This window comes from Puntigrus tetrazona, chromosome 6, assembly GCF_018831695.1.
Source record: "Puntigrus tetrazona isolate hp1 chromosome 6, ASM1883169v1, whole genome shotgun sequence".
NCBI classification, from domain to species: domain Eukaryota; kingdom Metazoa; phylum Chordata; class Actinopteri; order Cypriniformes; family Cyprinidae; genus Puntigrus; species Puntigrus tetrazona.
The window spans coordinates 16,553,013-16,570,781 of NC_056704.1; the positions used below are offsets into that span (position 1 = coordinate 16,553,013).

The window sequence follows — 17,769 nt, forward strand, 5'->3', positions numbered from 1 at the left end:
AGGTGTGTCTTTGGCAGTTCTATTTTTAAAATATTCATGGCTTCTATTTTGGGGTTTTAAACCTTACCTATTTTGCAGTGATATAATCAGACTTTTTTGAATATGTATATTATATGTACAGTATACTTTGATAAACAGATAGTTTCTAAGAAAATCATTCATTTGAAATAGAAGGCTTTTGTAATTATCATAACCTTTAAATAGTTTAATGCATTTTGACTAAAAGTATTCATCTAACTAACCCCAAACATAAAATCAGTTTAGAATGGATTTATGGAGTGCTGCACAATATACATTAGTTTTTTCTTCTTATGATTAGTTTTTTTAAATGTTAAACAGTATGCATCATTGTCACATAACCTCACAGCATTACAATCACAAGTTACCAGCAAAAACAAAAAGCATATCCCCATAACTTTCAATTAAATTTAATTAAAATTAAACTGATGAAACAAAAATTTTAGTTACTGTTACTTTATTTTATTTACTTTATTTTTTTAGTTTATCAGTAACTGCAAACTAGAATTTTTTTATTATTATTATTCAATTCATATTTATACTAAATACATCCATGTTATTTTACACAGGCTAATAATTTTATGGTTTTGTAAATTATATTTATATAAATTTTGTCTGTTTAAACTTAATGTGGCTATAAAATTGCTCAAAAAAGATTTTAATTCCCTTAAATATGTCCTTTATTTTGCATGGAATGAAATGAGATTTGCTTTGATACATAATTTTTAATAAAACAGTTTATCCTGGGTCTGCCATCATACACCTTAAGGTTTGAGTGTTTGAAGTTGTGTGTGTGTATATACATATATGTGTGTGTGTGTATGTGTCATTATTCGCCGCTCTGTGTCCCCTGGCTGTGTTAACACCCTCGCCGTATTTGTTGACTGTGTGTTAAACGCATGCAGTTCCTATCCTTGCCACAGTGGTCATCGGCCTGATGTGCACCGGAGGCTACCTGGTGTGGCGCAACTGGAGGAGACGAAACACCAAGAGCATGAACTTCGACAACCCCGTTTACCGCAAGACCACGGAGGACGACGACGACGAAATCCACATCGGCCGCAGCGAGCAGATCGGCCACGTCTACCCTGCAGTGAGTGGCAGTGCCAGACAGCCATACCTAGCACTGCCACTGGGGGGCGGTATCCCAGACCCGGCAGCTCACTGGTACTCAGGGGCACCTATGCTGTCCAGCGCAAAGTGAACAAAGGGAGGAAGTCAGTCGGATAGTGATCAAATGTGGGCGAGGCTAAGACAGTGTTCCCTAAGAGAGGGCATTATGCTGCCTCTTCCCAAACGCATATTTATATTCATAATTCACCACACATTTTCATTCAAATGTATGTTTAATTAGTGTACGGATTACCATGTGACGTTTCATTAGTCTGTATGTGTTTACCATAGGCTGAGTCCGAAATCGCATACTCTCCAAGTAGGTACTTTTTGAATAAGTAATTGTGAGTATTGTAGTGTATAGTATGCTTGTGTGTAATTTGTACTAAGTGTTGTCATTAGCCCCATCACGCAGTAATACCAGTAAACTGCTGTAAAATTACCGGAACTATTTACCTGGTAAATCCAACAATGCGCTGTCCACACAGGCAATGACGTTGTGTCTTTTTCCCGGTAAGTTCACACACAATCTCTTAGTAAAGTCTGTAAGTGTGACCTGTCACCTTGGCATAATGGGTTAGTAAATTGCCCATTCAATGCAGAAATAGTTTAATGAAAACGAAACTGTTTTATGACTACTATGAATTCACACATACTATACTTGTCATATACAGTGTTCTCCTACTATATACTAGGATATTATGCGATTTTTGGATGCAGCCACAGTCTTTGGTTTCTTGTGTTGTGTGTGTGTGTAAAGCTTTAAATGCTTTCCACGTTTGAAAGCTTTGAAATTGTGCTCTCCCATTATCCCATAGTTGTTGTTTTTTATGAATTCAGTATAACTGCTTTAGGGATGAGCAACGAGCACCTTAAATGACTGGACAATCTTTGAATATATTTTAATTAATTTATTTATGTAGGTGTTTTGCTGGTAATTTATTTGAATGATTTATTGAATGATTTAGTCATATATTTGCATAACCGTCGGGTCGGGATGAAATAGTTAGCAGGGCGCTGTTGAGAGCTGTTAGTCAGATGGAGGGATTTTAACGGTGTGATTTGAACTTCCTGTGCTACAGTCGGCATGTCAAGCACAAGCAGAGATAAAGACATCAGTCGCGCAGTAGAAACGAGGCGGGACGCCCCAGTGGCATAACAGGATTCTCTCAAGCGCCCCACACATGGCGCTCTTCACTGTGTGTGTGTGTGTGTGTGTGTGTGTGTGTGTGTGTGTGTGTGTGTGTGTGTGTGTGTGTGTGTGTGTGTGTGTGTGTGTGTGAAGGACCTGCATATCAGATGTTTCTGTATCCGTCTCCTTCTCCATGGGCCTTTTTATTCTGTATATTTCTCACCTTCTTTTTTTTCTCAACACGTGTAACTGTTTTTTATCTGCTCTCCGCAGCGCGTGGCGCTCAGTCCAGACGATGACGGGTTCCCCTGAGGGCGATTCTTGCACTCGCTCTCTCCTTCTCCATCCCTGAATCCGTGCGTCCTTTAGTCCTCCATCTCTCCTTCCATCGAGGAGGTCGCACGAGACAACGCAGCAAGGCGCACAGAGCCAAAAGGACACGAGCACTTGCTCTCCACAGCCGAGAGCTACAAACTGGGTTTGTCTTCTCGTAGTGTCTTTTTCAGCCCATAAACCCTCAGTCGGGCTATAATCACTAGTTCTTTAAATTAACTACTAGCATCATTCCTGCTCTGTGTCAGTAGTAGTAGGTAGTGTTGTTTAATGATGACTAACTTCATAGCTCATCACTTTAGTAGTCGCTAACACTCAGTGGCTCTCCTGCTGCACTCGTGCTGTAGTTTTTTTAATTAGAAATAGCGATTCAAGCTGGTTTCAGTTGATCTGTGGCCATTTCGTTTGGCAAAACGTGATTGGAGAGAATTGAGAGCATGCATCCTGTGAGCATGCGAGATACATTGATGGAAAATATGAAATTGGGATGGGATTGGGATTAGATGGGATGTGGAAAATTCATATTTGCAGACATACTAAACACAAATTCCACCAAGTGGCTGTTATGCATTCGTGTAATCTCACAAACGAATAATATACCACAAACAATAAGATTTACCTTGTAAATAAATCAGAATCTGTACTTTTCTTTTCATACTTCCAATGCCAAGACTAGTATACTTTCATGTCTTCCATAGTCACTCCAGTCAGATTTGACCCTTGCTAAAGATCTGCAGCCACTATCTGGAGATAAAGGGTTTTACCTCCCAACTTCGAGAGGCAATATTTCTTTTCCATTTTTGTTTATTTCACCAGCACTGGGGCTTCCATTTTTCTCAAGTTTCTAGGACCAACTAAATTCTTCCTGCCCAGGCACATTTATAACCCCCAAACTTTAGCTCAGGACATCAGTTTTTCTAAAATATTATCAGTTATCGCTACAATCTGTGTGGTTTGTTATCACAAACACGCTAATAGATACGGTAGCCAGGGTTTGATAATGGCTAAAATGCTGTTTGTACATATCTACAGTCTAGATCGCTCTCTCTCAGACAGGCAAAGACACACTCACACACATACGCACTCTCGCACAAACACAAATGTGTCTTTTCCGCCCCTATATTCGTCATGCCTCGGGTAAAACTCTTTAGCATTTAGCATGCTGACAACAAGACATCGCCTGCCATATTGGGTGGCTTAATGGCGTGATAGATTAGAGTCGTAGATCAAAGCTTTGCTCCTCTGAACAGTCATTTGTTCAACGCGTGGCACAGGAAATGTGGAGTGCCTGAATATAGGCTTCCTGTACATATCAACTCTCCAACTCTCTCAATGTGATGAATGAGCGCTTGGTTATTTCTGTATGGCTGTCAGAGGGACACTGACTGATTGAACGGATGTAGAAAAAGAAAAAAAAATTGTTTTGATCTGCCTGGATATGCCTGCTGATAAAAAGGTTTTTTTTGCTGGTTTTAGTTAGAAAAGTCTGAATTGATAGTTTGAAGGGTTTGATGTACTGACAGTGGTTATCAACTTTCGCACCCCCGTTTGTCAAGATAATAGCCTTTTAATTTAGACTGAAATACATAAACAAAAAAAATATTAATTTAAGGCTTATTTGGGGGAACCCTGATGGTTTTCCATTTGCCCTGTTTGAGAACCACTGATTTACAGATCTTAGAGACCATCAAGGCCATCTAAACCAGCCTAAAAACACCTAAGGCTGGATTAAGCTTTTCCAGCATTGATTAAAACTTGGCATGTGGCAGTATGTCTGTGTACTGAGGTAGTTTTGAAGTAGTAGTCATGCGAGTCGCCCTTTGTTGAAGACTACTGAAGGTCCCAGAGACGCATTCGTTTGGTTCTGGCCCGCATGTGGGTGGTCTCGCGTCTGGAGTGGTTCTTTGTTCCTGCCACCTTTGCTCTTCTCTGCTGTGATGAGGCATCTTGTGAGCGGCTCTTGTAAAACATTCATCCACATTTCAAAGAATTCTCCATTAAGTCACTGTTTGTTTTCCATTAGGAAGAGAGACAGTGTGGGAGTTTCCATGCTCAGGCTTTTGTCTGAGGATTAAAGAAGCTGCAGTTTGTAGTTGGTTTTCTGATCAGATGTGCTTGAGATGAGGACATGATGTGGAGAAAACAGACCTTTTGTCAGCGATATTATAGTTAGTTTAATTTTTCATCCCTAACAATTTCTCATGTCAAACTGTGTATGCAGTATTGAAAGTATAATGGATGAATCGATTTTCTAGATTATTTTTAGAAATGGAAGCGGTAAAATTTTAAATGCTTCGAATACTTTCCATATATGTCAGTTCTGAAAATGTGAAACTTTTAGTTTTTGATTTGAAAATCTCAGACTAGCAATACAGGGTAAACAAACTGCTTCTTGTGCTTTTTCAGAACTGTAATGTCATAAATTATTGTTTGATCATTATCATTGGTTTCTTCAGATGCACCTTGCTGAAAAAAGCTTAAACCAGCCTTATCTAGTTTGCTGGTCTTAATAAATCTGGTTTGCTGGTTTTAGATGGATTTTTGGCACTTAACGGCTGGTTTAGACTAAAATAAACTACCTGGACACCAGACTAGGAGACCAACTAAGACAAGAAAAAAAAATTATAGATAGGTTTCAGACATTTGTCAACAGATTAGGCAGGGGGACCAACAAAAAACGTATTGGTTAATAAATCCAGAACAAAAAACAGCCTAAACTGCTTTTAGATGCATTTTGGGCACTTATTGGCTGGTTTGTTGGCCAGCTGAACCAACTGGACTCCAAACTGAGACTAGCTAAGCTAGTTTTAAATGGGTTTTGAGCATTTGACCGTTGGTTAGGCTGGGAGACCAGCTTGCTAACCAGCTAAACCAACAAAAAACAAACATTGCCAGACTGGAAGACCCGTTAAGACCAGCAAATAAGCCTAGGTGGATTTAATCAGGTTTTTTGTTAATCAGAAGGGGGCATCATGCACATTTTTTTCCTGACCCCGTTGTTATCAGGTGCTGCTCTAGAGTTAGCTCGAAAATGTTTTTATGGGAAACTTTGTTACACTGAGCTCTCTAGCTGTCAAGGTTCCTACAAACTGATCTCTTAGCGTGTTATAATTTAGTATGTGTGGGACACATTTTCAATAAACACATGTACGGTCTGCTCACAGAAGATTCTAGAACAGGCTTTTAGACCTTGGATTTTCTGCCTCTCTGTAGATAACACAGTACTTCGTGACCGTTGTCCATCGTTCTTACTCTATGCATATGTACCGGCGGGTCCTGCCTTCCTATAGCACTGCAGGGACTCGCCACGCTGCTCCTTCACCCCACTCCACTGTGACTAACATTCGTGATGTCCGTAACTCCTCCTCATCGCTGTCTACTTGTCATTCCCATCAGCCCAACAAGTAGGACATTGCTTTCGAAAGGGCTACCATTCTTTTAAAATGGACGATACACTGGACGATATGCTGAAACCTCTCCTGGAACAGCGCTCCTTAGTTCGGTGGACTCGTACACAGCTGACTCTAACACGGACGAGTCAGGTCCTCCACACCCATGATAACATTCCCGTGTGTTCTCTTCGTGACCTGTGGAAAAAAAAAAGACATCTATTTTGGTTTCCCCCTATGAGATCATGTTGACATGATGTATATTACTTGAAGAACTGTTCATTTTTTTGTATGGTTTGTAGGCGTTAATTTCAGGAGAGGGGGAGGAAGGAGGGCCTGTCAATCCTGTCATTTGAGGACACATGCGTCCCAGTTATTCCATAGCTGTTTGGAGACATTTTGTACGCTGTTTGTTGCACAAACTTTTTCAAGAAGCCTTCTGCACTGTGTAAATGATTACATAGGATGGGGGGAAGGGTGACCGTTGCAGTCCAATGAGTCTGAATCATGATTTGTAAATATGTTTTCATACAGCAAAACTTTTGATAAGGTTTTAAACATTTCTTGTAAAAAGAAGATGTGTATGTTAGTCTCCTGGATGAAAAAGAGTGTAGACCATACATGGATTTGTTTGTACTCAAGAGCACTGGATTTCTTTACTACTTGATTGTAACTAAAATTAATAATCTGCCAAAGTGTTTTCAATTTTTTTTTTTTTTTCTTCCTCCTGGTCTTAATTTTATTTTTGCTTTTTAACCGTAAACATAGCAGAAATAGTGTTTTAATTTGTATCTGTACATTTATTTAATAGATAAATTAAATTGTAATTCTATTTAATAGGTTACGGTCAGTGTTGAAAGAGAGGGTTACAGTTTAATTTATTGGTGCCTTGTATGTGTTTATGTATATTTTCCAATAATGTTATGTTTTGTTTGCTTTTCTGGTGTCTGTGTCAGTGGGTCGGAGGTGGTGGGAATAGGGAGGGGGTTTTAACGTTAGCAAAACTGTACTTACATGGAATATCTGTACTGTATGCCAAAATGGTCTCACTCACGTTTCTATGAAATTCAAGTTGTTGATAAATATCTATATATTGATATATTAAATTGTTAAAAATAGCTCTTTTGTCAACCTTTGTCTCCTTCTGTTTGTGGTTCTGTTCTTCTGCTGCATAAATTCGCCCATCCTTGCGTACCAGTTCGTGATTCTCGTCAGTTGTGCCTGGCTCCCCAGAGAAGACTCTGTGCCTGGTAATGGAACAAGGAACTCCCCCACCAGGTGTCACAATGTGATTTTGCTAATGTCTGCGGTGAGTATTAGCCTCCAGGGAGGCCTAAATAAAATGAGGAAACTGCTTGAACTCCCAGTGGCTGCCCCTGACAGCGGGCAGATTTGATGAATGTGATTTTTACAAAGTTGCCATGGTGTTCACCCAAAACTCTAGATTCTGTAACCATTTATTCGCCCTTATGTGATTCCAGACCTGCATGTTTTTTTTTTTTTTCCTTTTAAAGCACAAAAGTAGATCATTTGTAGAATTTCGTTTGGAATGACACAAGGGAAGGAAATCATTTTATATCCGTTCATGTCTGCTGCAATATCCTCGTGGGCAGCTGAATTGACATATAGCTGTATTATGTATGGGTGGCCCAAATTTCAATCCCAGTTTATTAAGGGCCTTTCTTAATCCCACTCCTCCTTTGCTTCCTGTCTGTTATGCACAGTCCTATCATAACAAAGGAAAGAAATGTCAAAAATTAGATTTTTTTTTTTTAGAATTGCATGAAAAAAAAAGTCAGAAAAAAAGACAGAAATGCGACTTTATATCTCAGAATTCTTCATTTAGAACTGAAGATTGTTTGTATCTTGCATCTGATTTATTTCTCAGAATTGCACATGTACATCACACAATTCTGACTTGTATATCTTGCAATTGTTTATTTCTCAGAATTGTGAAATGATTTGTTAGATAAAAAGTGTCAATTAACCTATGTTTTATTCAGTGGTGTAAACAGGCTACCATAACAGCCTGTGTTCCCCACCAGGGAAACATTCTTAAAAATACTAAATGTTTATCTAAAAGTATAAATATGCAAACAGGTTAGTAAGGATGGGGTTAGGGGATAGAAATTATTGTTAGGTCAGTATAAATGTAACGGAGGTCTATAGAAAGTCCGAACAATTCACACACGTGTGTGTGTGTGTGTGTGTGTGTGTGTGTGTGTGTGTGTGTGTGAGAGAGAGAGAGAGAGAATTGTCATTAGCAGTGCTTCTTGGGATTGTAGTTTTTGCCCATTGCAGCGCTTTCTGAAAACAGCCCTATATATATTTTTTTTTTTCCCCAGTCCCTAATCACTGCTGTCCCTCAAAAAATGGAAAGGATATTTTCACAAGTACAGTGATTTCCTCTTCTTCTTTTTCAGCTGTATTTTAGCACGGCGGATGACATTTAGCACTCCCTCCTACTGCGTGAACATCCGATTATTATGCAGCTGGTCCCAGCGTGGCAAAGGGAGCTGGGTGTGTCTGTGTCATCTGTCTGGGTGAAGGGGGGACAGAGCATTCGCTAAAAGCTATTAAGACTTAATTACTTCTAAAAAATTCATTCTTGTACTAGGGAGTGTGTTGTTCACAAATAAACAAGGAGCTGGAAAAAGGGCATGAAAAGCATGAAGGTAATACTGATTAGGATGGGGAAATGAAAAGCAGCGTTTGAGATTAAAACCCAGTATGCTGTTGTTCCCGTTTCCCGCCTTCCTGCTTTTCTGTTAAAGGGGTAGCGCAACCAAAAAAGTATGTACCCCAATATAATTCCAAACCTGTACGGAGAATTGCTACGATGCAGTTACTTTGGATTTAAACCGTAGCTGTCAGTTTTCAAATGTGACTGAATTTGGTGCAAAATTCTTCCAACCCCCGCACTCTTGAATCCTAAAAGTAAAATAAAACATTTCCCGTCCTCCATCTTTCTTTAGTTCACAATATACAACTTCAAATCTGTTGCTACTTTCTATTTCATAGCAACTTTAAACTCCATCCCACATGGTGCACTGTACACAAAAGTCAAGTCACCTTTATTTAGATTGCTTTTATATCGCTTTTAACAATACAGATTGTGTCAAAGCACATAAAGCAGTGTCAAATAGAAGAATAGAAAGCCAGTAATGTGTAATGAGATAAAAAATGGTATCTGTGCCTTAAAATACAGAGGAAAAAAGGGATAACCTGGAAATTAAGCGTCTACAACTAAGCAAGGCAGAGGTGAGAGAGAGAGCACAAGTCAAGGAATCATAACTCCATCTTTAAAAGAAAGCTCAGGTACAGTACATGAGTCTTATAGACCCTCCCCTCCGCTTTTCTATTAATTCTGTGACTGCAGGGTCCATGAAATGTCCAACTCTCCACGCTTTGCTTTAAGTGCATCATCTGGATACTTAGCGTACTTTTTCCTCGCACTACTCGTACTATTTAGGCCCTGTCCCAAATCACACCCTACACCCTCTGAGCTTTATATTTTTTTTGTGATGTAAGACACCCTTCTGAGAGCTAAAACCTCGAGGACTTAATGGATATGATCATGTGGCAGCCATTGTAAGTAGGTTAACCAAGTGCGTGTGAAGTATGCCGTTTCAGATAAGACCTTAGACTAATGCACCTAGGGCCTCATTTATAAAATGCTGCACAGAAACCATCCTGGAATTATCTTATGATCATTTCACAGATACGAGTATGCATGATTTATAAAATGAACCAAAAACGCATGTGTCTTTAATATGTGAAATCTATAAATCAAAATTTTCTTGAACTTGGGTGCAGATGAACGCTTTCTGCTCTCTTCCTCGTGAATGACTCCTAATTAATATCATTAATATGTAACCCAGGTTTCACGCGTACATCTGCACGATGTCTGTTAAAGATCTCTTGATCTGGAAGCATCTCCTGTCTACAAACAGACGTCTTTCAGATTTCAGTTTTACATACAAACATCTTAAATACGCTCTAAGACTTTAAGAAAACGTCTTGCAGGCATCAAATAGACGTCTCCTGCGTGTACAGTACTTGTGCTATGCTATCAGGGAAACAAACTAATTGTTGAGTATATATTTAAAAGTCAGTATAGTCTAGCCATGCTGCTCCAGTGTGTAGTTTCCTCTCTCATCGCATCATATAGTTTCGAAATGCTCTTTTGTCGTTTATTTCATGACTGTTCATCTGCGCTTCACATCTGTGTCGTGTGTCGGCTCTCCTGTTTTATTCTCCGTTATACTGTGAACGGAGCCAGCAGCTGAGGGATCTCCAACAACAAGTGTTCCCCAGAGAACGACAACCAGACACGGCTGTAGAACAAAGCTGCAAAACATTAAACCCTGCGTTTAGTATTCCAGGGACGTTTCGGCGTTCAGTCGGGTCATACACTTACGCTGCGCGCTTATGTTCTGCCTCTGTTCCGCTTTTGATAAACAGACACCGAACCCTCAGTCGTAAACTGAACAACTTAATGACCATTTGCGATTTTCCCCCATATTCGCTTGTCTTGGGCTGGTAACGCTAAGACTGAATTTTATGTGGTCCCACAGATGACCATTTGGCCCTTAGGTTGTTTAACACCACGTTACCTTGTTAACGTTTTTCGAAATAAAAGCAATGAATATGTCTGCGTTTTGTTTCCGGCTATATTAAGAGCAACACTGCCACCTGCTGTACAAGCGTATGAATAACCAACAAACAAACGCTCTCGGACCGTGTCGACGATTCGAAAACGTTTACAAGGTTTACGATGTTTGGCGTTAAACTGGTCAGACCTTATAAAAGAAATAAGCATGTAAACATAAACAAAAACAGATTCGCCGAATTAAAACCCGCTTAATATCTTTATTCAGCATACAATCCACTCGCTAAAATGTGAGGTGAATGATCTGATTCACTTCAGTAATCACAAGAGACGATATGGATTTGGGTAATAAGTCTGAGTTTAATGAATGAGTAGTTCACTAATCGAAACTGACAACTATTTGACACACCCTATGTTTCCGTACTTATTTTCCTGAGCTATGCAGACATGAATGACAACCAGTTTACAGAAACCGTAGATTCCACTTTCCTCTACCATTTCTGAAAGGAATAAGAGGTCCTAGAAAACTTAAAAAGAAAAAATATTAAGGATGGGTTGACTTTCTCACAGTGAGAAAATGAATAAATAGCACCATTCATTTCTGCTCTGCCTTTTTAATTCAAGACTACTCGTTCCAGCCTATACAAATATACTCTGTATACTGGCCTCATGCATCACCAATATCTGATTTAAAAAAAATAAATAGCTATCAAATACAAAAATAAGACAATATTTCATATAAAGAGGAAATATCTATTAAAAATGCTTTGTGTTAAAAGACCGATAACAACCATTCACTTTGGTCAAATAGGAAATTCAGAAATGAAAAGGATGGAATGTTGCAACGTTAAAAAGACATTTTTACAACCGCCTGAAATAGTCAAAATGTTCCAAATACAAAAAGTGTATTTTTTTTTAATAAGTTCAGATTTCGAATATTTACAGTATTACACTTCATATAAAACCAAGAGGGGTTTCCACAGTGTGCATTTACAGCTAGAGCAACGTCCTGCACACCAAACGACGGAGGTTTCACAATAAAATACAGTCTTTCAGATGTTTCTTTCAAACATAGAGCAAACAATTTGATCAGCTTAACCTATATTAATAAATAATGCTACAGAGTTGGCTGTCTGATACGACAGTCTATCATGATGAGTGTTTGAGATATGAACTGAGCTCAGCGGCAGTAATGTGAGAGGACAGAAATGTGCTTCATTTGCATCCCTGAAGTTCACACACACACACACACACACACACACACACACACACACACATCTCAGCTACCTTCATGCTTAAACAGGGCCTGTGTCAACCCCTCGTCTGAGGTCAGGAGTTGTGGCTTTCTGCTGGCGAGTCAGACGGTTTCTGTTTTGTTGTGGGGGACAGACCCCTCACTGCTGGGCTCTGTGTCAGTCCGAAGCCTTTTGAGAGGTCTTTCACAGTGCTCTTCTTCCTCCTCCTGTTTGACTGTGATCTCCATGACTTGTGCGCTCGGGCTGCTGGCGGCAGGGTTTGAGCGGGGCGGTGTGTTTGCCGTGGAAATCTCTGGACATGTGGCGGAGCCGTTTGTCTGAGATGTCTCGTCTGTGACACAGAGAAGGGGAATGGAGGAATGGCTTCCTACGCCTGCGAAATCAGAAGAATACCTTTAATATCCTTAAAGACACATTTAATCAAATTGTTTTTGTGGATTAAGGCTATAGACACAATAGGCTATAATTTACTCTCAAACTATTAGAACTTTAATCTCGTAATTACTATGACTTTATTCTTAATACTTTTACTTTGTTCTAGTAATTTCAACACGATTCTGACAAATTAAAATGACGAAACGCATACTGCATATATATTTCGACTTCTCGTAATTGACATTTTATAATTTCAGAATAATGTAAATATAATTGACTACATATACATACTATGTTTAATAGAATAAAGAAAATATATCAATCAAAATTGTTGAGCCTGACCGTTCTGGGCATTCGTGTCACTCTCTGGCTCAGATGGGTGTTTGCTGTTGTTTGAAGAGGTGGGAAGTGAAGACGAAGATCCACTGGACTCTGAGCTCTCCAAAATACACTCCATATAATCTCTGTAATGCCAAACAAACACCAGGCAGGGTATGACCTTACACTGCATCCGATTCTATATACACAGAGTTTAATTAGAGGACTTAGACTAGTGACCTTTAATATGCCACACAGTATTGACGACTGACTTACAAAACTCCAGGACGAAGACTGTATTTTCTTTTTCCAAGCTTGGTTTGCTGTGCAAAGAAATCATAACGCTCAGATTTCTTCCACATGTAATAAAAGGCCACACATTCCCCTACAGATCTAGTTCTCACCTGGAAAAGTTTAATTAAGTAACAATTACCTTTGTGAAAGAAAATAAAAAGAAAAAAAAACAACAGCCAAGCGCACCAACTGGTTACACTAAATGATTCAGTATTTGAAGAGTAAAAATGTTTGTATAAGTTTTGGTATGAGGAATGTGACAAGACGCTAACCTTATTTGCTTGTATTGAGCTGAAATTTTTTCCGTAAGAGTTGAGTCCTTGCTCAAAACTTCGACACTCCTCTTCCGTCCAAACTGACATTTCCTCTGAGGGAGACAGAGATTTTAGTTTAGGTGACACATTGAGAGTATGTTGACTGACGTGCTGAGAGCTCCTTTATCACAGGTCTGGATGCCTTTCGTACTTCTCAAAATAACAGCAAAAAACATTACTTCATAGTCAAGAGTTTTGAGAAGCACATGAAGCTATTATAAACTTCATGCAGAAGCCTCGCTGTTTTACTGAAGCTGTAAACAAAATAAAATAATCCAGTTTTTTTCAAAATCAAATTATTGATATGTTGGTTAAATACTCTAATTAACAATACAACAACAATCAGCTGCAAAAAGCCTCCAAGTAAAGATCATTCAGAAACAACTTTGGTATAGCAATAAATATCTAGCACATTATCAAAAATTATGTTAGAAGTTTAAAAGGGCATATAGCATATTGGCTGTTTATTAGTACTCATATAGCACACATTAATGCCTTATTCTCCATGACCATATTTTAGATCCCTTAGGTGCAAGTGTGGGCTAGGATCTAACTACTTTATTATTAGTAAGCAGCAAATTAGGACCTTATTGAGACATAAGGCCTAGTCAATAGTGATAATTGGTCCCCAAACTTAAGTGTGACCAAAAAAAAATGTAGGCATTAATTTTTAACATAGAACACAATTGATCAATATGTCCTAAAGAACACGCAATAAATTGTATGTGCAAAAATTCAAGGTTTGAAAATGCAACTTTCAACTAAATCACAAAAACTTTTTCTTACTCTCAGCATCTTAGAATAAGAAAATAACTTTTACTTTACATTCTGATTACACTTCAATAGATTGCAAGTTCTTCAATTCTGTCTTGTTTTTCAGAGCAAATGTATCTTGATTTTTAGGATCTATATACATCTAATCTAGAAGCAAAATGACAGTGCATTATTAAAATGAACATATTTGCCAGTGGGCTCAGAACTTGAGTTTTTACAACAAACTGACAGATATTAGCTCATGTTTTAAACTGAATTGGTTTTGTTTCATTTGTAAATCTATCGTGATTTAAGGATATTTGTATTGTAAAATAAAATGACTGATGTAGAAATTTATTTTTCACAACGCATGCAATGGCACTGGCATTTAATACCAAGACTTGTTGATTTAAGATTTTCATTTTCAATTTGTTGATCCTCAAATTCAGACTTTGCAAGACCTGAAGAAACCCTGTAATATTAATATTAAACAGATAAACAAATATTAAACAGATTTTTTTACACTCACCTTTGGCAGGCTTCACATTAAATTTCAGTCGTCTTAAAGCTTCTTCCGAATTAAAGTTGCATTTAAACAACTCATAAAGAGCCTAAAATGTAAGCAAAATAATTCTATTTACATTCTATTACACTACAACATGATGTCAAACGGCAATCATCAACATGATTTAAGTAAATATGCCGTTGGATGGTAACCTGCCTGTTCATTGTCTTTGATGTGAGATCCTTCAGGAATTGCATGGACACCAGTCTCGTCTCCACTGCATTTAGACGCCTCGGTTAAAAACTCTACAACCTTATCTTCTGGAATTAACTCTGGATTCCACAAAAGCTGATCTTCATTCTCATACACTACATTTATAGGAGACAAGCAGGTAAAGAACAAAAATGTATAAAAGTGTAAAATGTATACAATACATATTAAATACATTAAATCGCATCTAAATAATCATATAATTAATAGTTGTCACCTTTTTCATTATCCTTATATTTGCAAAGGCCAGCAGGAGTCTCCGCTTGATACATTGAACCGACCATGATTTCCTGAATGACAGAAGAAAACTGTATAATACTTGAAATCATGAAAAAAGGGAAAAAAGGGGAAAAGAAATCATCTAAAAACTACCTTCTTCCAATCCTCAGAAGGAATATAATCATCATCTTCAGATTCTTCCTCATCTCCTTTAAAACAAAGTCACATGGAGCCCCATCTAGTTAGACTGAATCTATGTCACCATCTACTGGTCTTACCAGGCATCTACTAGATAATACAAGAAACCAAATACATCTGTGCATGTTCACCTGTTACATTTTAAATATTATAAATATTATAGTGTGTTATGCTGATTTGGCAGATATAAAAAAACATTTCAAACAATTGAGCTGCTTACTATTTTTGTGGAATCAGAATCAATTTTTTCAGGATTTTGTGTTACATTGTGTGTCTTTGAACGGCTGTGTGTGTGTTTTTTTATGTATATATTTTGAAATTTACTTTAGTCCAGTGATTTCAAAGATACATTTCAGGCATCGTTATTTCAGTCACATGATCCTTCAAAAAGAATTAGAACATTTTAAATTGATGCTCAAAAACTACTATTATTATTATTATTATAAAAATAGCTGAGAAATATTTTCAGGTCTTTGATTAATAGAAAGTTTAGAAGAAAAGCATTTAAAATATAAATATTTGTAACGTTATAAATCATCAGTAGAAATCATTTTTTATTAATTATTATAAATTTTTTGTCATCAATTTTGATAAATTTAAAGCATCCTTGCTAAATAGCTTTCCCAAGCAACAATAATGTATACTGACATAAAAAAACTGCAAATCATAATATTAGAATGATTTCTGGAGGATCTGAAGACTGGAGTAATAATGCTGAATATTGTATATTACTATATATAAAACACACACACTAATATATATATATATATATATATATATATATATATATATATATATATATATATATATGATTTCTTTTTCTCCGTTTTTTTTCTTAAAATGTTAAGAATTGTGAGATGGAGCTCTCCCAATTTTTTCCTGAGGTTACTTATATCTTTTTTAGTTTTTTGAAGAAACAAAGGAAACTGCCTTTTATAGATGTGTAACATGCCATGCAGTGTAGTATTTTTCTAATCATACCTTCCAAGTAATTGGATGGGCGAGGGTATAGGAGCTGAGCGGTGCTGTGAGAAACACTGCAGGACGGAGGCTCCTCACCAGACGACTGCACATCCTCATCCTCTTGATTCTCCTGATCATCCTCCTGCTTCTCGTCCTCCTGAAAACCACAACAACGAGTGTATGCATTGACTTTGCTTATGCGCACAGCAGCAAATAAACGCACTGTTTTCATGTAGATCTTTACTTTGGGTTTACTATGGCTGCTGCAGTTATTCTCTGAAGAATCCTCCTCTTGAACATCTCCATCCTCTTCCTCTGGAGACCCACCAGTGCTGTAGCCATACAACTTCAGAAGTTCCTCAATGGGCATCTCACCCTCCTGCCAAGCACAGTAATACAATGATGAATCAAAACCTATGAAGGTTAGTTAATAAGACTTGCATTCAATTATTTAAAACACAGATGGTCCATACTCGAGTGAGGTCATCAATTTCGGCACTGAAGTTGGTCTCTCCCTCCAGCTTTTCCTCTTCTTCCAATGTCCGCTCGTCATCAAAGTCATGAACGAGCATGTCTGCTGAAGGATCAAAGTCTCTGTCCTCATCTGGGACCACCGGACGTGCTCCTATTTAATAGACATATTTTTTTTACATCTTTGACAATTATATAATGTATGTAAAGAGAGAGATACACGCTAATTATATCCACATACACACTACATTAAATGTGCACAAATGATATAATGTTACACATTAATGTAATAATGGCCTTTGATGTAGCCTAATTTTAACTTTGTTATTGTTAGGAAAATACAAAACAGCTGAAATATTTACCTTCCGAGCATGAACCACTTAAGGAGGGCTGGAAAGAAAATAAGACATTCTTATGTTAAGAATAAAATCATAAATCAAACTTGAAGAACAAAAACCATGAGGAAAAAAACATAATGTATGACCTAAATCTGATTATGAATTATCTACAGTCAGGGGCAAAGCTGATAAACGACGCATAAGCTCGTGTTAATAAATGAGAATCGAAATAACACTGCATCGGGTTAGAATTTATTGGGAAATGTTGGCATTTCGTTATATAATCCATGAGAAAAAAACTAGATACGAGTTTGGCGCTCAGGCAACAAGTTAGCTGCTAGCTGCTAACACATTCAAATTGGGCGCCCTAACCTGTTTGCTAATTATTCACAGTTGAACGTTAAAAAGTACGTGATCGTTGCAATATTTTAAATTAAAAATGAAGGTAATTTTTTTAAAGGTTGCACTGACCGCTGAAGTGCGTTATTTGCTGCAATTTGCAATGTTTCTCTTACCTCCGCCATTGTTGTTGTAGGTTCTGTGAAGCCAGCGATAATGTGTTAAAATGAATAGAGCTACACTACAGTGGTGAATACTACAAAATTAAAGTCCCGTCACGACCCAAACACTGCGCAAAGGTGACGCGCACAACTGAAACATTTGAGTTTATTTGCAAAAACAGGTAACTTTTAGTTTTTTTTTCATTCGTTAGCATATGTTTTTTTATTGTTAGTTAACTGCATTTCAGTTGTTTTTGCCTAAAATAACCCAAGTGCAGTTTGATGGAGATTATGCACAATGAAAAAAAAGACTCTTGAAAATTGTTTTCAAAATGTTCTTCATTTCTATTTACTATAAAGTTACAAAAAAACATTGAAAATCAGAAGTGTCAGTTTAC

At 37.6% G+C, this 17,769-nt stretch overlaps 2 protein-coding genes across 6 annotated transcripts in view; one reads left to right on the plus strand and one right to left on the minus strand.

Moving 5' to 3' along the window:
- Positions 1-7,103, plus strand: part of lrp8 (low density lipoprotein receptor-related protein 8, apolipoprotein e receptor) — a 134,697-nt gene extending 127,594 nt beyond the window's left edge. The window contains exons 18-19 of one of the 4 annotated variants that reach the window (XM_043242371.1): positions 924-1,111; positions 2,537-7,103. In XM_043242371.1, the coding sequence (XP_043098306.1) occupies positions 924-1,111; positions 2,537-2,575 (227 nt within the window). In that variant the 3' untranslated portion in view covers positions 2,576-7,103. Of the gene's footprint in view, positions 1-923 lie in introns of all 4 variants that reach the window. The other 3 variants (XM_043242372.1, XM_043242369.1, XM_043242370.1) reach the window with 3 other exon arrangements.
- A 3,834-nt stretch (positions 7,104-10,937) lies between these two features.
- On the minus strand, positions 10,938-17,449 carry mier1a (mesoderm induction early response 1a, transcriptional regulator). 2 transcript variants are annotated; one of them, XM_043242977.1, is made up of 13 exons: positions 17,387-17,449; positions 16,896-16,923; positions 16,536-16,687; positions 16,307-16,441; positions 16,081-16,219; positions 15,055-15,110; positions 14,900-14,972; positions 14,629-14,780; positions 14,437-14,518; positions 13,113-13,207; positions 12,823-12,950; positions 12,571-12,692; positions 10,938-12,226 (listed from the first exon to the last, which is right to left on the minus strand). In XM_043242977.1, exons 1-13 carry the CDS (start codon positions 17,393-17,395, stop codon positions 11,955-11,957), a joined length of 1,443 nt encoding a protein of 480 aa, XP_043098912.1. In that variant the 5' UTR covers positions 17,396-17,449; the 3' UTR covers positions 10,938-11,954. The 2 variants fall into 2 exon arrangements, with proteins under 2 accessions (XP_043098912.1, XP_043098913.1); XM_043242978.1 differs by having other exon boundaries at positions 12,823-12,869; positions 17,387-17,429.
- Between the last annotated feature and the right edge of the window lie 320 nt (positions 17,450-17,769).

What these genes read in the sequence shown, in the direction of transcription:
- mier1a (XM_043242977.1), bottom strand. An exon ending in AAGTGGTTCATGCTCGGAAG is followed by an intron (nt 16,688 to 16,895) that starts GTAAATATTTCA and finishes TCTATTAAATAG; the next exon opens with GAGCACGTCCGGTGGTCCCA. An exon ending in TGACACGAATGCCCAGAACG is followed by an intron (nt 12,227 to 12,570) that starts GTCAGGCTCAAC and finishes CTGATTTCGCAG; the next exon opens with GCGTAGGAAGCCATTCCTCC.